This window comes from Rousettus aegyptiacus, unplaced genomic scaffold (assembly GCF_014176215.1).
Source record: "Rousettus aegyptiacus isolate mRouAeg1 unplaced genomic scaffold, mRouAeg1.p scaffold_m13_p_7, whole genome shotgun sequence".
NCBI lineage: Eukaryota > Metazoa > Chordata > Mammalia > Chiroptera > Pteropodidae > Rousettus > Rousettus aegyptiacus.
Genome location: NW_023416310.1, coordinates 50,722,362 through 50,743,784, shown reverse-complemented (window position 1 = coordinate 50,743,784; position 21,423 = coordinate 50,722,362). Strand labels below are relative to the sequence as shown.

Genomic DNA, 21,423 nt, shown 5'->3' with positions numbered 1-21,423 from the left:
TATTTTCTTAGAAAGGTATATCCCTTTCATTAACCAAATGATAGTTCCTCTTTTGGTTTCATTTGCATTTTAATAGGTATTAGCCTTAAGCTAAAAGTAAATATTCAAAAAAATAGACATTTGGATATCAGTTAATGGGAAAAGGATATATTTGGGGGAATATATTATCCCTTTCTGTTCCTTAAGAAATTTAAGTAATTATACAATTTCCTACTCATAAATCTGAGGCAAATATCTATACGTTGCTTGTATGATAAGGCTTTCTTACTTATAAATATTTGGCAGATAGACTAAAACTAAGAATATTTTTAAAAATATTCATTTTCAGTCATACAGAGCAATTGATGCTTATGTAAAATTCATTTAAACTTCTCATACTTGCTAAATTAGTTTAGCAATCTTATCTAGTAGTCTTTCTCTGTATTACATTGGTTCATTCTTCTGAATTGTCAAAAAAAAAAATGATTTGCCAGAGGATTATAAAATAAACAAGAGAAAAAAAATGGAAGTATAATATTATTTTTTTTTCAAAGTTCAAGTACAGGTTCAAAAAAGTGTATTTTTTTGTAAAAAATATATATCTCATATCTCAATACAAAATACACATAAATACAAAAGTACATATCAGATATTTTATCCTTTCATCCTTCCTAATATTGAGGCTATTCTGTACATTTTGAGAAATAGAACAGTGATGTAGAACTTACATGCTTTTGTTTTTCCAGAAATGAATATTATGACAAGTGATTTGCTTGAGAAAAAAATTTCATTATAAATGTCAACAGGTTTAAGAAAATGTGACTACACTAGTGATGTCAAGCTGGAATTCTGCTCTTATCTAACATTTAGTTTCAGTTACCTGCACAATCGGTATTATTGTATTAAAGACAACCGCTTTCAGACTAAAATTGCACTTTTAGAAAGTAATGATCTAAGACATTCAATACAATGCACAAAATTGCAAAATTTATTTTATTATCAAAAGTTGGGAATTTAAAGATTAGGCCTAAATATTTTCAATGTAAATTTTTAAAATAAATTTAAAAGTGACCTAATTACATCTTTAAAAAGGATCTAATTACATTTTTCCCCTTTGAATAAGATTGCTTCTCTGTGTGGTTTGTTGAAAATTTTTAAATAAATTAAACCTACAGCAACAACAACAAAAAATTATTTCTGTTGAAAGAGACAAATTCCTTGTGATCTGTACATGTGCAGCAAAAAAAAATTCAAGTCAAGACAACTTAAAAAAATTACTAATTGTTTAATATTTAGAGAAACAGTGTTTTACTTACTATAAGATATCACTTTATGCTACTCCTTTACATAAACCGTTCATAATATTTATTATTGGGGAGAAAAAAAGTGATCCTGCGCCTTTAATTTCCCTTTCTGAGAGAGGGAAGGCTGCACACCGCTGACAGGCTCACTTGTTCCCGTCTTTAATGTGCAATCTGTTTTCTCCAGCGGAGGGCACTCAGTGTATCACAAACTCAAGCATTAGCACCAACAAGCTCTGAGCATCATCAGTCTCTGGAAAGCCTTCTGAATTAGACAAGGGCTGCCTCTCAGCACAGCTACAAAACACTTTAAACCTGACCAGCTAAATGGATAAACCCAGCCTGCATAGCTTTTAAACTGGGGTCTCATACAGCACAGGAGGCCTACTTGCTTCAAGAACTGAAAACCTAGAGGATGAATTGCTTTATCTGGGAATGGCAAAAGCCAGAACAATAAGGAATGCCAGGTATTCTGAAGATTTTTTTTTTCCTCTCTTTTTACAGAGAAGTTGGTTACCTTCAAGATGGGCTATAGCTCTTTTGCAGAGATTGCCAGTTCCTACTGATGGGTCTCTTGTGAATTACACAATGGTCCTCAGAGCCTAGAGGCCCTCCCTCGCCCCCCAACACTTCCTTCTCCCTGCCCCCCATCCCACCCCATGCTGTTTTTTTCATATATGTATATGTATTTTTTTGCCTGTCCTCTCCGGAGAAGTTTGTATGGGGCTCCTAGCTCACATGCTGGATCAGAATGGTGTGAACGATAGCCGCACTGTGTCATGAAGGTGGTGGTGGTTTCAGACCGTGAGACCAAATAAGAAGAAAACTGAGAGAAGGGGGAACCGTTTTTGGATGACAAAGGATGGGTAAGTGAACTTTTGTTGTTTCCTCCTTAGCAAAGCTGATCCTCTTGGCTTCCTATCCTTAGTCGTGGCATTCGCTGATAAAAGACAGGGAAACCGGCAAAAAGCAGCAGCCTCTGAGTTTGTCAGTTGACTCACTATAGTTGCTATTATATTTTTAGATCATTTTCCTTTTCGTAGTTTTTTTTTTTTTTCATTCGTAAATGTATAACACGGACTTAGACTCAAGAGAAATATCTTTAAGACTGTCTCTTCTGCATGTGTATTCATAGCTTGGGAATTGAGCATGAGATAAATATTGTGTTTGCTTTTATTTTTTGATAATGTTAACCATGCTTGTATTTCTGGTCTCTGTCAGGAAGATTGTTATTAACACTTTACTGCGTGTATGTAGGGGTGGGGTCATCACTTTTATCAGAGGTCACACAAGGGCTTGTTTTATCTTTGAAGCTGTATCCTGAACACAGCTTCCAAATTTCAAGCAGTCATTTGCCAGTCTTATTTTTTCAAGTGTGACTGGCTCCCCCCCCCGCCCCCCCTTCTTCTGTCTGGGAGAGCTGGAATGTATTTCAATGAGTCTGTATCTGGCAAGAGGACAGAGAGCAAGATCAGGTTTCAAACAGAAAAAATAAAAAAATAAATAAATAACCAGTTGAGTAAAAGGAGAGTTTTGTTGTTGTTGTTGTTGTTGTTGCTGTTGTTGTTGTTAAGGGTTTTGCTGATTGCCTCCTGGTTACAATTATGAATATTTAAGAGAAATAAACTGCAGCACACAGTAGTTTTTGTTTCTGTTTTTCTATCACTAAGAATAATAAATCTGTTAACGGAAGAAAGAAATCCCTTTAGATATAATGACTTAGAAATGCAGCATAAGTACCAATAGATTGTAACTTTGCAGGTTTTCGGAAGTTAATGGAGGTAAGGGAGGAAAAAAGTCAGTGAGAAATTTCAGCAGGTTGAGGTGGGGGAGGGGAACGATAGTTTGCTGTTTCTCTACTTGTTTATCCAACAAATTTGCAAAAGCAACTGGTTTAAAAATCACACTAAAACTAATATCACACAAGATTATTTTGCATTTTATGCAAATATGTAATAAAAATTTGATGATCTTAACTTTGGACTGTTCTGTGTTATCAGTAGTCAGGACTCTGAGTCCGGGTATCACTGGGCAGGAGAGGCACAGAAGGTAGCTCTTCCTGAATATTGAGAGCATATAGCCTTATTAACACATCGAGAGTTCCTTGCACCATTATTAGTCTTAATACCATGCTTCATTGGCTGTCCATGCCAGTCCTAATGCTGTTTTTTCAGAGCTCATATATTGTTTTTCCGTTATGCAATAAAGATACAATTTCAGGCAGGGCAAACTTGGGTTACCTTGACAGCTTACTGAAGCTCCTTTGCCAAACCCCAGCCTGTTTGCTCAACTAGGAAAAACGTACAAGTATGGGGTTTAGGAAGTCAAATTTTTGCCATTACCAGAAGAATTAGTCTTCCTCCTTTTGGTACTGGTGTTCAACTGAGTGACTAGCCAGATGTGGATGTTATTGTTATTAAAATGTCGGCATTAAGTGATAAGACAGGCTTTGTGCTTTTCAGTGTTGATGTGCACATGAACTCCTGAAACTCGGGGAAGCTTTTCCTGGTTTACAACACAGTGGTGATTTGAAAATCAGGGAAGAAAGAATGAAACCTAAATGGCAAACACGCAACACTGAAGACAACGATGCTTTAAATGTTAAACATGTTGTCCTTAAATCAACTGTCCCATTACCACAGTAGATGAAATGCCCCTGATATTGGTAAGCTGGTGATGATTTACATTAATAGCTTTACAATGTGCATTTGTCTTTTTTTTAACATTGTAGGTTTCCGTTTAATTACGCAGCTGAGAGGCATGCGTGTGGTGCTAGTGCTACTTTCTACACTGCTGCTTGTTATGCTTACGGGGGCTCAGAGAGCTTGCCCAAAGAACTGCAGATGTGATGGCAAAATTGTGTACTGTGAGTCTCATGCTTTCGCAGATATCCCAGAAAACATTTCTGGAGGATCACAAGGCTTATCATTGAGGTTCAACAGCATTCAGAAACTCAAATCCAATCAGTTTGCCGGCCTTAACCAGCTTATATGGCTTTATCTTGACCATAATTACATTAGCTCAGTGGATGAAGATGCATTTCAGGGCATCCGTAGACTGAAAGAATTAATTCTAAGCTCCAACAAAATTACCTATCTGCACAATAAAACCTTTCACCCAGTTCCCAATCTCCGCAATCTGGACCTCTCCTACAACAAGCTTCAGACATTGCAATCAGAACAATTTAAAGGCCTTCGGAAACTCATCATTTTGCACTTGAGATCCAACTCATTAAAGACTGTGCCAATAAGAGTTTTTCAAGACTGTCGAAATCTTGACTTCCTGGATTTGGGTTACAATCGTCTTCGAAGCTTGTCCCGAAATGCTTTTGCCGGTCTTTTAAAGTTAAAGGAGCTCCACCTGGAGCACAATCAGTTTTCCAAGATCAATTTTGCTCATTTTCCACGTCTTTTCAACCTCCGCTCGATATACTTACAGTGGAACAGGATTCGCTCCATTAGCCAAGGCTTGACATGGACTTGGAGTTCCTTACACAACTTGGATTTATCAGGGAATGACATCCAAGGAATTGAGCCGGGCACATTTAAATGTCTGCCCAATTTGCAAAAATTGAATTTGGATTCCAACAAGCTTACCAACATCTCACAGGAAACTGTCAATGCATGGATATCTTTAATATCCATCACTTTGTCTGGAAATATGTGGGAATGCAGTCGGAGCATTTGTCCTCTATTTTATTGGCTTAAGAATTTCAAAGGAAATAAGGAAAGCACCATGATATGTGCAGGACCTAAGCATATCCAGGGTGAAAAGGTTAGTGATGCAGTAGAAACATATAATATCTGCTCTGAAGTCCCAGTGGTTAACACAGAAAAATCCCACCTGGTGCCCCAAACTCCCCAGAAGCCTCTGATTATCCCTAAACCAACAATTTCCAAATATGACCCCACCCAGACCACCCTTGAAATACCAAGCCCCTCCCCAGGGTTTCAGATTCCTGGCACAGAGCAAGAGTATGAACACGTTTCATTTCACAAAATTATTGCAGGGAGCGTGGCTCTCTTTCTCTCAGTGGCCATGATCCTCTTGGTTATCTATGTGTCTTGGAAACGCTACCCAGCAAGCATGAAACAACTTCAGCAGCACTCTCTTATGAAGAGGCGGCGGAAAAAGACCAGAGAGTCTGAAAGACAAATGAATTCCCCTTTACAGGAGTATTACGTGGACTACAAACCTACAAACTCTGAGACCATGGATATATCCGTTAATGGATCTGGGCCCTGCACATACACCATCTCTGGCTCCAGGGAGTGCGAGGTATGAACCATGATCCTCCTAAAAGCATTTCTACTGCGGGGAAGGAGAGGTAAATGTTTGAAGCGCTAGAGGTGTCTCTAATCACTAGAAAGATTAATGACCCTTTTGCTTTTGGGTTTTGCTCGGTATGAAAGGTTACTTAATTAAATTACAACCACCAGGAAGTTGACTGCTCTTTTTTTTTATGGTTGAAATTTGAAGGAAGTTCGTTGAAGGATGAGATTAAGTTGGAATAAAGCACTCTGTTACAACATACTTTTTTTTTTTCTTACAGTTTGTATACAGGGATTGGACTTAACCACACACACAAACAAAACTCTTTCATTTTAAAATTGATGTCTCTTTCTCATTTGACTTTTGTAATGGAGTAAAGAAGGAGGGGCTAACTTAATTTATAAACAGAGAGATTTTACCAAAATTCCAGGAAGTAACGAAGATTTAAACCAAAGAGCAATTTACCCAAGGGTTGATTTGTTGTACATGTTTAATTTTTAATTAAGGCATGCAACAGGGATCTCACAGGGATAACTGTTTTTTTGTGTTACTTGCCATTTAGTTATCATACCAGCACAGAGAATGTCAGGGGCCTACTGTGTAATTGTATTAGGCTTTTAAGATGTCTGTCTTCCTCCCTCCCTCCTATCCATTTCTTCTTCCCCTCCCTCCTTCCCTCCCTCCCTTCCTTCCTTCCTTCTTTCTTTTCTTCCTTCCTTCCTTTTTCTTATTCTTATTTTCCTTTTTTCTTTTTTTGAAATTACTGAACATAATCACTTTTCTCAAAGGTTTTCTTAAGTGCTAGCTATTTGTATGTAATCAGGATGAAACTTAAATTCCATATTTTGGCTCTGTCCCTGGAAATTAAAATCAGGTCATGATGTTGTGGATGATTTAGCAATAACATAACGACAGGCATAGCAGGGACTGTCAGTGTTGCTGTCATCCAAAAGAAATAATGTGTATTCTTGTTAAACTTATCCAAAACTAAGTGATGCAATTACTCAAATAAAAAGAGAGATTTGACTTCTGGGTATTTTCCCTTTCTGTAATATTAGCCACAAATTAAGACATTTCATGTTATACTATTTTCATTTTCATGAGAATAAGTATGGACCCAGTTTCTGATTATTTAACTTAAAAATCACTTATAGGAACATGTTTATGAATAGAAAAATAGTCACAGATTTCAACTTGTCAATAAGTAATACTAGATGCAAATTATTCTTTTATTGGTAAAGTTGGTCAAAAAGTGCAAAGACTGTCACTGCCAGGACAGTGTTGCTGGAATAAACTAGTGAAGAGAGATTAAGTTCTGGTCCTGTTTCATCTTAATATCCAATTTTAGATGATTACCTTTTTAAAAGGAAGTTTTAATGAGTATGTAAACACTTGCCTTTCTTAACATTCGTTATAACAGTTGGAAAATATAATTTGGTCTTTGAGAATATATACCCAAATCTTTCCATAGTCTAAATGCGGACACTAAAAAAAATGTTTTCAGACAAAGTACTAAGTTTGAAATAATCTCCAACTCAGTATAATTTGGAATATGGAGCTATTCTTCAGAGTTCATTTTCTCTTTTTTTTGTCAGTGATTCAAAATGAGAAAAGTAATCCTAGATAATAAATCCCTAAAAGAAACCTGTATATGCAATTGCCCTTAAATATTAAAGAACAAAAGATTTCATATAAAAGTCCAACAAGGCTTATTACTTTTATTGCAGGGTGACATTTATACAATATATGTGGATATTAGTAAAACAAATTGAACTGTTTTATGCTAAAATCTTATAGTTTGAGATCCTTTTAAAGGCTAATTATATAAAAGGAAAAGTCTAGGACGATTCATTCATTTTCTTTTGACTTTTATAGTAGAAAGATGACTTTTATTTATAAGCATCACAAAAAAAAAAAAGAAGAAGAAGAAGAAGAAGAAAAATTCTTAAAGAACTTGGATTGAGAACAGTGGGTCTAAAACCTTTTCAGAGATCTTAAATTTCCGAGATTATTCCTTTGGACACTGCAAGCATTACCATAATAGGAACAACATAAAAACCTATTTTATTTTGTAAGAACATGAGTGTTTTAAAACATATTTAGGAACTATATATGTTATGTAGAGTGGAGTTTATGACCATGAAATTGTAGTGGCAGTGTTGGTGACGAATGTGGTATTAAGACATTAAGTAATGAAGAATTAAACTAAATATTATAATGAAGCTATTGAGTCAAAATGGCAATCCTACTGAAGTAGATCAAACTCTCTGTGCCCTAAAAAGTGGAAAATGGTAGTCTATGTTTTTAAGACCAGTTTTATGTGAGGAGTCCAATACAGTTACATTTAACTAACTAATTGTTTTGAAACACAAACACACAAAAACAAATATTGCAACCGCCACTCCCTTTTTGTGACAGAATGTTCAGTGTATTACAGTTATAGGTGGATATAAGAAATGAGAAAAAGCAAATTCTTAGAAATTCATTTGAAAACCATAATTTCCTCTTGCTTCTTTGTCATGTCAGAGTAAGATGTCTCCTGTTGAGTAAAGTTCTCTATAAAATGAAGCTAAAAGAGAGGAATGATTTGTCCAAGATTATGAATTTTTAGAATACTAGAGGTATGTTGAGTTTTAGTCTGATGTTGTCTTCATAAATATCATATCAATAGCTTAGAAAAATAGACAACCATTAATATATTTTAATATAACTTTTAAGTAGTTTTTAATTTAAAATGTCAAACTCTACCCAGTAAAGCCATAAATATTTAACTAGAAAACTTAGCACTGTATGCTAATTTTCTAAGATAGTGCCTTGAAAAAAATCACACTAAATTGAAAATTCCACTTATATAGTGTTATATTCAGTTATCATGATCTAAATATAGTTTATTCATTTTGTCTAAACAAAAATTTTAAGATTTATGATTAAAATGGTGTCTGTGAGCCTTCACACAAATATAGCATACAGTTTACAAAGTAAATAAGTTTGGTTATATTCTTTATATGTTTTAATTTTGAAAAGTCCATGTGCACATTCTACACTAATAAATTGAAAAAGAATATTATAATTTGGGTAGTAAAAATCTCTTATACCTATGAAAGAGAAATAGAATAGACAGTTATGAATAATTAATATGATATATGGCACAACTCTAATAGATAGTACATGTCAATCATCATACTTTGAGTGGATCAATGTGTTTGGTTGAACTGAATCATTTAATTTGTCTGGCTCAATATGTGCTCAGTAAAGAGAACTTAAAACCAAAAGAGTACACTTTTCCTAAAACTTAGTAAGGTGTAATTAAAAGAGGAAATTGCTAATAATTTTGAAAATAGCTTGTGAACTTTGCATAACTTTATATCATTAGAAAATATAATAAGAATTATGAAGTTACTTCATTTCTTATACCAAATTTTACTTTAAAATTATATAGAAGAAATATTTGAATATCTGGTTCTTCTAGGATATGTTTATCAGCTGAAAATAAGAACCTTTATAAAATTAGTCATTGCGAATATAGGACAAGAGATAATATTTTGTTTGTCTTTTAAATTAAAAAAATGAAATTGGTAAAACCTTAAAATGAATGAAAGTGGTCTCTAAAGAAATTCTCTATCCTAGGTTTTTAAAAGTTAAGTAATTGAAATGTAAAGTTTAATGATCTTATGAAATACTAACAGTGCTGGTGTTAGGAAAGTGGGAGTATAGGTTACGTTAGATATATGTTTTCTAAATACTTGATATTTTGGTTATACTCTTCAAAATCAAGTAAAATATAAATATATTGGTTATTTTGGGATGTATATTATTTCTTTCACTGCTGTGCAGTGGGTGTTGCAGACCATTTCTAAGAGTTTATATTTATATCTATTGAATGTATGAGGTCAGGTCCAAACTATTGATTTAAGGGGGTTATTAACGTCTTTCTACACTTTAAAATTGACATTTTGAAATATACCGAATGAATTCAAAGAACTCAAAAGTGTAATATGTTCAAAAAGGATTCTAAGGGAAGCAGGGCCAGTATCACTGAGTTTAATTTAGACTTTACCAATATAAAGCTATAGAAAATAAACTTTATTTTGTTGACTGACTACTAGTGTATCATGTTAAAATGTTATAATTGAAACTATACTTTGTATATTCACATAAATTATATTCGTGTGTATATATATGTGTGTATTTATATGTATGTGTATGTGTTCATATACAGAGAGAATATATCTCCATAAAAATTTTTGTCCAGTTTGAAGACTTGAAATATTACTGAAAAAATTGGTTAAAATTACCAGCATCTGTTAGTCAGGAATATAAGATAAATATTTAATCAGCTCTAAAATTATAAGTATTTTATGTCTAGATAGTCTAATATTAAAAAAAAGAAAAAAGATTTAAACTACATATTGTCATTTTTGATCTGGCTTTGGACTCATCATTTCATTTATCTGTGACCCCTCTCTAAATGAGGGTATTCAACTAGCACAATATATTTCAAATCAAAGCATCCCTCAGATTAGTAAACTTTGTATTATTTTTCTGATTATTCCCAGGACCACAATAGGAAGGTGAGATATGCACTTAAAAAAACAAAATTGAGCTATTTATATTCATCGTCAATGAGAAAAGAAGGAACTCCTTGAGTTAATAAAAAAAAAAAAAAAGAGAGAGAGGCCTGCTTAGGTGAACAGTCATACAATTCCTTTAGGCTTGAGAGGAAAGTACATAACACACACACACACACACACACGCACACATGCACACATGAGAAGACACACTCTGGAATTTATATATCTTTTAAATCCTGCAAGTAACTAGTTATTTTGAAACCATTTAAAATACGATTTTTTTAATTGATAGTCTGAATTTGCTCCAATTAAAATCTATTTGTGAATAGTATTTTCATTAGAATCCCCAAGTGGTAGTGGTAACAAGTGACAGCTGCCAAGAAGGCCTGACATGCTAATTTAGGAAAGATTTTAAACTGATGATAAAGGGTCAATTCTTTTTTCTAGAATTAGACTCATATTCACATCTTATGGACAAGGTGTTAATAAATTGTTTCTCTCTGACATCCCAAGTTGAGATATCTGGAATATGTATAGCTTTCGACACACCTCACTAATCTTTACATGATTCCAGAATTTTTCTTTTTGAAACTTTTCTGTATTCAATAGAATCTAGTCTTTCTAGTTCTCAGGAACTACATTTATGGATAGTTTATGCTTTGGAAGTTACTTGGTAATTTCAGCATTGGGGACGGTGACTCATCAGAATTTTCATGTCTCTGGTGTTTCATGAATCATTAAATCAAAGTAAAAGAGTGGTAGTCTGTATATCACCAGGTACTGTGAGTTTTGAAAGATTATTATGTCTTTTGATCAGTGAAAAGCATGAAAATGATGTTGAATATGTTTTAAAACTTAAAATTGCTTTTTATAGTAATGAAAAAACTATCATTCATTGGGTCAGTTTAATAAAATCTCAGTATTTTTTAAATGAAAAAGATATTATGAAGGTATTTTTCTCATGGACTCATGCCATTAAAATTTTAACTGTGAATTAAGGAAGGTTGAGAAAAAGCACAGTATTTCTTATAGTATCAAAATCGCTGGCTTTTTAATAAACTGCTTTAATATGCTTGAAACTGCTCGATATGTGCCAAGACTATGATTTATACTCTTGCTAAATAGTTTAAAAAACAATGCTTTCACTGTCAAGAGAAATTAAAGTCAAAACAAATGTGGATATGGGAAATTAGCCCTTTAAAAGACAGATATTTGACTTTAAGTCAAATCTTACATATTAATAAATACTTGTAAATATAAGATTTGGGAATGAAATGATAGCAAAGCTGATACACAGTAACAAAAAAGTAATGGTGAGAATATAAAAATATTTTTGAAAATCTTTTCTAAAAAATGTGAATAAGTTAGACTAAAAGGAAAATGTTGAACAAAAGCTAAATCTTGGCTATCAGATAAATAATAAACACATGCACAACCAAATAAGATTACGACATCTGACATTATTGTTTGTACATGAAAATGAGATACTTTATATTTTAATAATATATACATGGTATTCTTAAAATAATATCAAAGTAACTTTGAAATATAGTTGTATTTAAACAACCATGTAAAATTAAACACCCATATATCTCACATAATTATTTCTTAAAAACTACTGCATACACACAGTAGATTATACTTTTGAATAAACTCTGTTCTTTACTAACTTGTCCAGTTCGCATGAATTGCCTCAAAAGTAAATATTTGGGGGAAACGTTAAACAAAATTTAGAGACATCAGAATAAGTTCGTTTCTGTTGTCATTCCCTCGATTTATTATGCTTATTTTCTGAATTTGCGGGCATTCATACCACTGTCCGTTGGAAGGTTCTTTCTCTCCTTTACTTCTGTCTTTTTTGTACTAACTGAATTCTCAAACCTCAGAGTTAGAGGTAAAGATGTAATCATTAAACACAGTAAGAAGGTTCATCGTTTTTTCTTTTATTTTTTAAAAAATATAAATTGTGGTAGTAGAAGAAAATAAGGTGCAGTAAACATTTTTATCACTTTGGTTTTAAAATAAAATTTTAAGATAAATTAACTTTAACATCAAAATGAAACTTTCTACACCAACTCATAGTTATCATTTTAATCTAATATTTCAGTGGTCAAAATCTTCAAATCATTGAATTTAAAAACTAAAAGTATTAATTTTTACAGTATATTTGAATTCAAAGCCAAAAAGTAAAATGAATGTTGATGAGTTTATTTAAAAAAACTCACTCGGTCTTAAGATCTTAGTAAGCCAATGTATATGTCCAAATAGGAATATGTAGAGTCATGAATTGCTTCCATTTCGGGGTCATTTTTAAGGTTAAAGCAAAACTATATAGAAACTAATTTTGGAATAACAAATGATACAAAGAGGGGAAAAGACTGAAATTGTTTGATTTTGGGAAATCAATGCATTTAATTTATATTCATTGTATATTTAGATTTTAGAGTATAACAATTTTTATTTTGCTGTCTTCTTTTAAAATTATCATCAAAAAGAACATTGAGATTATAATTTTATTAAAACTGTTTAAGCAAAAGAAAAAAAAGAAAAAAAAAAGGAGCAACAGTCTTTGGTTATGAATTCTATGCTTGCTTTTCAATTGCTTTCTCCTTCATCAAGTCTCTCTACTGAAACATTGGTTCTTTAATTTTCTCCCAGAGATCTAATTATTTATGGTGCTGGAGATTATTGAAAGTTGACTTTTTATTTCATTCATCTGACGCCTATTAAATACATGTATGTTCATATTGAAGCCCTGAAAAAATCACTTGTTTATTTTAGCATACATTTGATCATGATGAGTTTTACTATTAAGTATTTGATATTTATAATTTTATATCAATTTGATATTTATAATTTTAAATTGACACCGACTATTGTTAAATGTTTCTAACAAGACTTAAAAGAAAAAATAGAAATAGAAATTAATTATGCCTGAGTTTTCTTTTAGTATGGGTTCCATAGATGAAAAATTGTTATTTTCTTCTGTGTTTATAGCTCTGTGAAAGTAACAGCAGAGAGGTCAGCTTTAAAGTATTTTGGGGTGATGGTCAGACCACAATATGGACCAAAATTGCATTGGTCCAGTGGTTAGATCAAGGGGTGAAAAAAGAGGTCTCAGAGATTTGAAACTGACTTACTTTACTTGTGTAATATTGGACAAGTAAATATATATCTGACCTTTCTGTGATATAATTTTTCCATCTATTGAACTGGGATAATAACTTTCCAACTAACTTGTTGAAATGATTAATGAGCTGCTATTCGAAAACTACTCTGAACTCCTTCATAAAAAGCTTCAGTGTAAATATAAACGATTATTAGCCATAAGCCCTACTGTCTACTGAAAAAATGCAAAATATAATGTGGCTGTATTATTTTCATTGTTATTATTATTATAATGATGGTTATAATACTCCCTGATGTAGAAACAAGTGTTGTGGTTACATTTTTACTAAAGTGAATAATAAACCTGACCTTTCAGTCCCTTGTCTGAGCTGTAATTTAGTTTGGTTACCAGACACACTAATATTTAAATAATAACCCAGGATTTGTAAAATATCCCTTTGCCGAACATTTTATTCAGATTTCAAAAAAAGCAACATTTACAATTCTTTTACTGATATTAACGCTAAAAAAGAAATAGGTTATAGAAACAACTTATAAATTTCCAATCTGATCAAGTTTTGCCCTTCAGTTCATTTTCTTAACCAGTGGTGGCAGTTTTAATTTCCTTTAAACTTTTATTCATCATGAATGGGAATTTTCAAACAGTGTATATGATATTACTTATTAATAAGGAGTTAATACGTGATTTAAGACCCGATATTTCTCTAGCATGCATATTTGGTTGAATATGAGCTCTGATTTTTACATAAGTATATTATTATATGATTCCTATTGTCCCAATACTTGTAATCTATTTAAAAGTGAAATACATTTCTTTTTAAGTTTCTCCATAGAATAGATCCTGTGACACTGTCGTATGCTATGAAATAGAGAACACCGCCAAGTATAGGTCCTTAACAAAAACAAACACCCTACATGCAAAAGAAAAATTTTATCTTTGCTGGAGAAGACCATGTGTTCTTTGTGACTAGAAAGGCAGAATCATTCCAAATTTTAAGAGTTTACCAGTAGTTGAATATTTCTCTTCCAATTATGTATCCTGGAGCCAGGAAAATAACCACAGACTCACTGGACCCACTGTGAAATGGAAGTGAACTAAGAATTCATTAATGGCCATGAACCCTAACTCTGACTATGAGACCACCATGATGTTTTGGATCTCACTTCAGGGGCGGTGTCCAGTAATCTCGCAAAGTGATCTGATGATTTCACTTTCCCCAGTGTGCAAACACCGTGGTAAATAGTTGTCTGTCCCTTTGGGGAAGGCCAGGAAAAAGATTAAGAGTACACATGTTTGACTAAAAGTTTAGCAGAGTCTTTCCTCCTGTGCATCTGACCTGCCTTTTATTCAAAGAGTTCTGGATTTGTAAACTGACTCAAGTCTGGGAATGACTTATGGGGCTGTGATGCTGTGTGTGTGTGTGTGTGTGTGTGTGTGTGTGTGTGTGTGTGTGTGTGTGTGTGTGTGTGTGTGTGTGTTTCAAGTTAGACTTCTGTTTACTTGGCCTAGCACTCGTCCATGTATATATAGATCAAGTAAGAATTTAATAGACTGCTCATGTGCTTTTTTCTAAGGATACTGTGATGAAATACACAACATCATAGGTTACTTTGAATCAAATTACTTTTATTACTACTTTGACTTTGCTGTTCCTTATGGTAAACCTGCCTATGTTCTCATTGGCCATTAAGTGCTGTCACTAGGCCCGTGCCACTGGCGATCTCATTTTTCCCATTGCATTCAGGGATGCCAATCCAGTGGAAGCATTTCCCACTGTTTCTGACGTCCAGCAAAGAGGGACTTTACTTTCCCAGTCTCTTTTCCCTCTCCAGTTGCCAGGTTGTCAATTTTTTTTACATTTACATCTGTAGTATTCTTATTATATTTAAAATATTGTTTTTTGAGAATCACTGCTTAGACTCCAATCTTGAAACTTGGAAGACAAGAGAATGTAAAATGTAAATATAAATTTCTAACCTTTAGCAAGTCGTAATTCCACTGGCTGTCTATCTACTCATGGTCTGTCTCCAATCATTCTCTAAATGATTGGAGAATAAGAGATGATTTTAAATCAATATATCAACTTTTTGTCCCTTTAATTTTGGCATAACAGCTTTCTTGAGAATGTGTATTCCATTCTCCACCAAAACATGAGGATTGGCAAGGATCATTCTTGTAGAAAGAAGATGAAATCCATTCTCTCTCATTGCATTTCTTACTGAAAATTTACTGAAACATAGTAATTAATCACAAAAGCAAATAAACTATTTTATTAGTGTTATTAGAATATCCCTTTTCTATTGATACTAAACAGCTAAATATTATTCTGAAATATGAACAAATATAATTTTGTGAATTAACTGGACAGATTTTATTTTTTATTATTTTCTAATTATAAATGAATTACAGAAAATGTTGAAAACATGAGGTTATTTACAAAAATAAACAATTATTAAAAATTTTATTATTCAGTGATACTTTAAAAATTCTGCTATATTTAGATTCTATCATATGCACATGTAGGTAAATATAGATATCTAAAAATTAATTTAGCACTGAAAAATGTACATATAGATTTATATATATACACATTGAAGTTCAAATATGATGAATAGAATCATTTTAAAAATATTTTTGAATTAATTCCTAAAATGTGTCATGTTTTACTTATACCTTCCTTTTGTTGGACATTTATGATGCTTTGTTTCAGTGTTATAAATATTTCTCCAGTGACTTCCCCATCTTGATAGATTATTAGAAGATAAAATTCATCATCAAAGAATAAAAACTTTAAAGTTATATTGCCAAACCAGTCTCTAAAAAATATATTTATATTACCACATTCATTGTACAAGAGTTATCATTTTCTCACATATACACCATTATTTATTAACTTTTATTTAACAAATTGACACATTTTATCTTTAGCATTTAATACTTACATCTTCAGCAAGAGTATAGTAGTATTTTTTGTATATGTTGTTATCGAATTTCTTTGAAATATGGTATATGAATAGTCTTTGAAGTCTACAATAATATAGTTTGTATTGTGTTTTCTTTCATTGCTTTTATTTTTAAAAAGGCCTTTCCCATCCTGTATATGAGTAAACAGTAACATTTTTATCATTTCTTCTGTAGGTTCATATTTATTTATTTATTTATTTATTTAATCTGCCTAAAATATTCCTTAGTATGTCATGTGAAACATAGTCCTAGTTGTTTTTTTCTCACTAAAAAATTATACTTTTTCAATGTGTTTTACCTAGTATTAATGTACAATTTTCATATAACTCCATTAATTTTTTCTTTCTATATTCTTCCCATGGGTTCACTCTCTATACCTGTATTAGAATCATATTTTTAAAATATTATAGTTTTAAAATATATTTTAATTTTTATAAATGTGTATTCATACAACTAAATTCCACATATTTAAATAAAACCATTTTGGTTATTCTTTGCTATTTTTATTTAAAATAAAATTTTGACTTTTTTTACTGAAAACATACACACACACACACACACACACAAACACACACATACATGCACGATTTTGTCTGGGATTATGTGGATCTATGAATCCATAAGGGAATAATTTAACTCTCTAGAGTTGTCAAAAGGAAATGTAATGGATGGCATAAAAATGGCATAGATCCCTGTTTATATTAGCCATTTCTTACGTCTTGAATAAAGATGAGTTGATTTGCTTTATTTTAAAATTATAATCCATATATAAGAACGTATATGTGTATGTGTGTATACATATATAAATATTATTAATATTTTGACCTAACCAATTTCAGTAGGTTATTTTTTAAAAGTTTCTAGTTAAAAGTAATTTTGTAAAATATAAAATATATTAACTTTCTAATCATTTTTAAAATTTATTTTCCTGTATCATATTGACTAGCTCTCCTAGAAAAATATGAAATCTCATTATTTGAAGCAACATTTTTTTCCTATTTTAACACAGACTGCCTCCTGTTATTTTCATCCATTTTGTCATTCTATGTATTCACTCACTCATTTATTCAACAAAAATGTATTGTGTAACTACTAGGTATTAACACTGGGCTCAGTGCTATATGTATGATAATGGATAAAATATCTCATATTAGGTAAAAATTTATCACATTTATCATACTTATATTCTCATTGTAAAATACACACCGGGATGGACATGATGACACAAAGATTTACTGAATGACTTTTTGACATTTTGTTTTTCTTTTTTTGTGAGCCACGTCTTTCTCCACTTTTTAGTTATTGATGTTATTAATTATATACATATTTTTATTTACTAATGTTAAGTGTAATAAATTGTTTTTTTCATAATATTCTTTTCTAGATTATTGAATTTACTTTTGTTTATGGTTTTTAAATCTGTCTCAATAAAGGGACTCAATATTATGCTCTCTTTATCAGTTGTTATATATAACAATTGATCTTTTTTCCTAACTCTGAAATAGTTAAAATTATATAGGAATTATCTTTTTATTTAAATTAAAAAAAAAAAACCAACTACACAGTCTTTGTAATGCCCTTTTTGGATATAATACTGAGAAAACATAAATTGTATCCAGATTTGTTTGCCTTTTTTGTGTCTTTGAATCAGAATGTTAAATTAGAGTTTCCTAGAAAAATAATCATTTAATGAAAATTTAGCATATATGATTTACCTTATGTAAAATTATTCTTAAACATCTTCTCTAGACATATATTTGTTCATTAAATCACTATGGACTAGTATACTAGAAGCTATAAGTGAGGCAGGTGATTTTCTTAGGTCCCTACTTTTATAATTTAGAATTAAATCATTAGATCATTAGATGCACCTTTTACTTAAGATAGTAAGTTCTTAAATATGTAAAATTCCTTTAGTCTTTTTGTATTTTAGTAGTGTCAGTTCTTGTTCAGAACTGCTAAAGCTTTTCAGACATTGATTTTTAATAGAATTTGAGGAGAATTACCATCAAATTTTAGGGAATTATATCAACATTCTACTTCCCAAGATATAACATCACCTATACCTGAAAAAATTCCTCCACCAGTACTCTCATACACCCTAAGTAATTTTACCTTATCATTCTTATCTTACCTTTTACTTTCTCTTATAGCAAAATTATTTATTTAATCAAGATCAAAGGTTGGCAAAATGTTTCTGTAAATACCAGGTAGTATATATTTTAGACTTTGTGAGCCATATGGTCTCTGTCACAACCACTTAAATCTGCCATTGTAGCATAAAAGCAAGCATAGAAAATATGTAAAGGAAGGGCACATCTGTGTCCAAATAAAAGGTTATTTACAAAAAGAAGGCAGCAGCCTGGCTTTGTCTCATGTCTTACAGTTTGCTGATTCCTAACCTAGATCATTTTCATGAGCTTTGTACATGCCGGAGTCTTATCCTTCAAAAATAAACAACAGAATTTTCTCCTTACCTGACACCTTCCTCTATTAGTGATTTATCTAATTTCCTCTTTCATAGGAAATCTTTCCAAAAAATTCTTCACCAGTCTGCATTTTCTCATCAATCACTACATTCCTCAACCCACTACAATCTGTCTTCAGACCTATCAAGCAATCAAAACGGCTCTTGCTAGGGTGGTTTTCTACCCACCTTATTATCGCTAAATTTGATGCCCTTTTTTAATTATTCGCCTTACTCTGATATCTCAGTAACATTCAACACTTAGTCTTCTCTTCTTTTTCTATTGTTTTCCTTCCTGGAATTCTCATCTCGATCATCCTTTTTTCATTTTAGCATCTTCCTTTTCCATATCATTTTTAAGCTCAAATTCCTCTACCTGTTTTTCTTATAAATCCTTTTCCATTTCTTTTCAGCACCATCCTGTACCTTCTCTTATACCACTATGTATTTAAATACTAACAATAAATTATTTATTTCTCTGTTCTCAACCTCTGAGTTTCCTACATGTATATCATTTGTGTTTGACATTTGAATTAACATATCTAAGAGACACCTTAAACTCATTTCCATTTCCAAATCAAACCGTGGCCTTTCTTGACAAGCTTTTTTTTTTTTTTTCATTTGGTGGTCCTTATCTCATGAATGAAACTATTTCTGTAAGTCAGATTCATAGGACTCCTCTTTGAACCCATCCTCAACCTTCATAACCAATCCATTATGAAGTCTTGCTGATTTTACCTCTGAAGTATCTGTTAAATCCATCCATTTCTAACTTTACTAGTACCACCATTTTGTCCTATTTAGTCTCCATTACACAGGTCTTGCTCAATTGGATTTATTTTCTGTACTACTCACAAGGTGCTTCTTTCAAAATGAAAGCTGCTCATATTACTTTCCTCCTTTATTTAAAGCAATGTTGTTTTTAGGATAAAAACTAAAACGCTTAACATGACTTTAAAAATCCTGTTAATCTGACTCTGCCTTCACAGATTCTTCTCAAATCCTACCTCTTGGCTCTCAAATATTCATGCAACGAAGCGTCCATGCTTCCTACACTGGCCTCCTTTCCCTTTTATGTGGCATGCTCTCTCCCTTGACATCATCATTTTATAAGCCCAGCCCTAGAATGCTGTTCACTCCACTTGGTTAATTCTCATTCATCAGCTCCTCAGGAAGCCACTGAGGAAACCCTTATATTGTCAAACCAGCATTGTTTTATTCTTGCTCACCACCACATTTTTGTTTGTTTGTTTGTTTTGTTTTGTTTTTAATAATGATTTGATCAATGTCTTGCAATTGTATTTGATTCCAATCTATCTAAGAAGAAATAATAAATGACTACTTTTGTTTGACAATGTATCTCCAGTGCTTCATTCCATGTTGTCTATAGCATAGGAACTTCATAAATGTTGAATGAAAGACTAAGTGATTGCATTTCCAAATTTTACTTCTGTTTATTTTCTGCTTTTAAAAAATAGACTCTCTTCTTTGAAAAGTTTTCTTTTTTTAATTTCTGTCTTGAAAAATCAGTAAGTTTATTTATTGTTTGAAGTAAAACTATAACTTTAAGGTATAGATTTGAGTATAGGCTTGTTTTTTAATATGCATTTTTCTCACTTTTTTCATTAATATAATTTAGGTTCGAGATGGCAAACTACGTAAAGACTAAAAGAAAAAAATACCTTTATATAACTTCGATTACCATTTTTCTGGCATATTTGTGTATTTTTGTTACACAAAATTAGTAGAAACAAATTGTTTATAATTTGCCATTTTTACTTTTTGAGTATATTTATACATCAGTAAGCATTCATCTACAACATAATTTTAGTTAGTGGATAACATTGTATATTACTTTACTGTACATGGGTTCCAGTTTTGTTTAGGTGGTGGCTTTAACATTTTTGGAATAATCAAACTTAAGATGACCACTGTGACTTATATTTTTCTAAATATAATTAATGATTAAAATTATACAATGATATCTCAATTTATCTTCTCTAACATTTAAAAAAATTGGTGGTAATCTATTCCAATATAGATGTAAGTAAGGTATTTTAAAAAAATTTTTACCACTTCGATCACTAATGATATATATATAATTTCTTATATTTGTTTCACCTTTGTATATTTCATTTTGTGTATTATGCATTTACCTTTTTTTGCCAATTCATAATTTATTTTGACTAATAATAAGTTTTGAATTAACTTTTTAATCCTTTAGCATCTATAAACGTCAAAGATATTTTTCTCAGAGCTTGTCATTTGTCTTTTAATTATTTTAGGTGGAATTTTTATTGTATAATTAGAAAATTAATTGCATATATCTCAGTTATTCTATATTTTATTAATTCTTTTTTTGTATGGTACAAATGTTCTCTTAGAAAATATTAAATAAATATTAATTTTAATTTCTTTAATAGTTTCATTGTTTTTTTTTGCATGGAGATCATTAATTCAACTCACTTTGTTGTCAAAATTTTACCTAGTTCCTCAAAATCATTTGTCATTTACTCACAGCAATGAAATGTTTTATTTGTTAACTTACAAAGCTTTAAATACTTATAAGATTCATATAGTAAAGTTTTATTCATATATATTTATGTCTTATGTGTATGGATTATGTATTCGTGTGTATGTTTTCATATATATATAAGTATATATGAATACACTTGCTCTTCTATTAAAAGTTTTATTTTCCTAATACATTTTATACTGTTTAATTAACATAGTGTTAAA

General features: G+C 31.4%; 1 protein-coding gene across 2 annotated transcripts in view; it reads left to right on the top strand.

The window, feature by feature from the left end:
• Positions 1–1,456: 1,456 nt before the first annotated feature.
• The window catches only part of LRRTM4 (leucine rich repeat transmembrane neuronal 4), a 636,794-nt gene continuing 616,827 nt past the window's right edge, over positions 1,457–21,423 (top strand). Inside the window, exons 1-3 of one of the 2 annotated variants that reach the window (XM_016122989.2) lie at positions 1,457–1,747; positions 1,996–2,146; positions 4,012–5,558. In XM_016122989.2, the coding sequence (XP_015978475.1) occupies positions 2,143–2,146; positions 4,012–5,558 (1,551 nt within the window). In that variant the 5' untranslated portion in view covers positions 1,457–1,747; positions 1,996–2,142. Of the gene's footprint in view, positions 2,147–4,011; positions 5,559–21,423 lie in introns of both variants that reach the window. The other variant, XM_016122990.2, reaches the window with a different exon arrangement.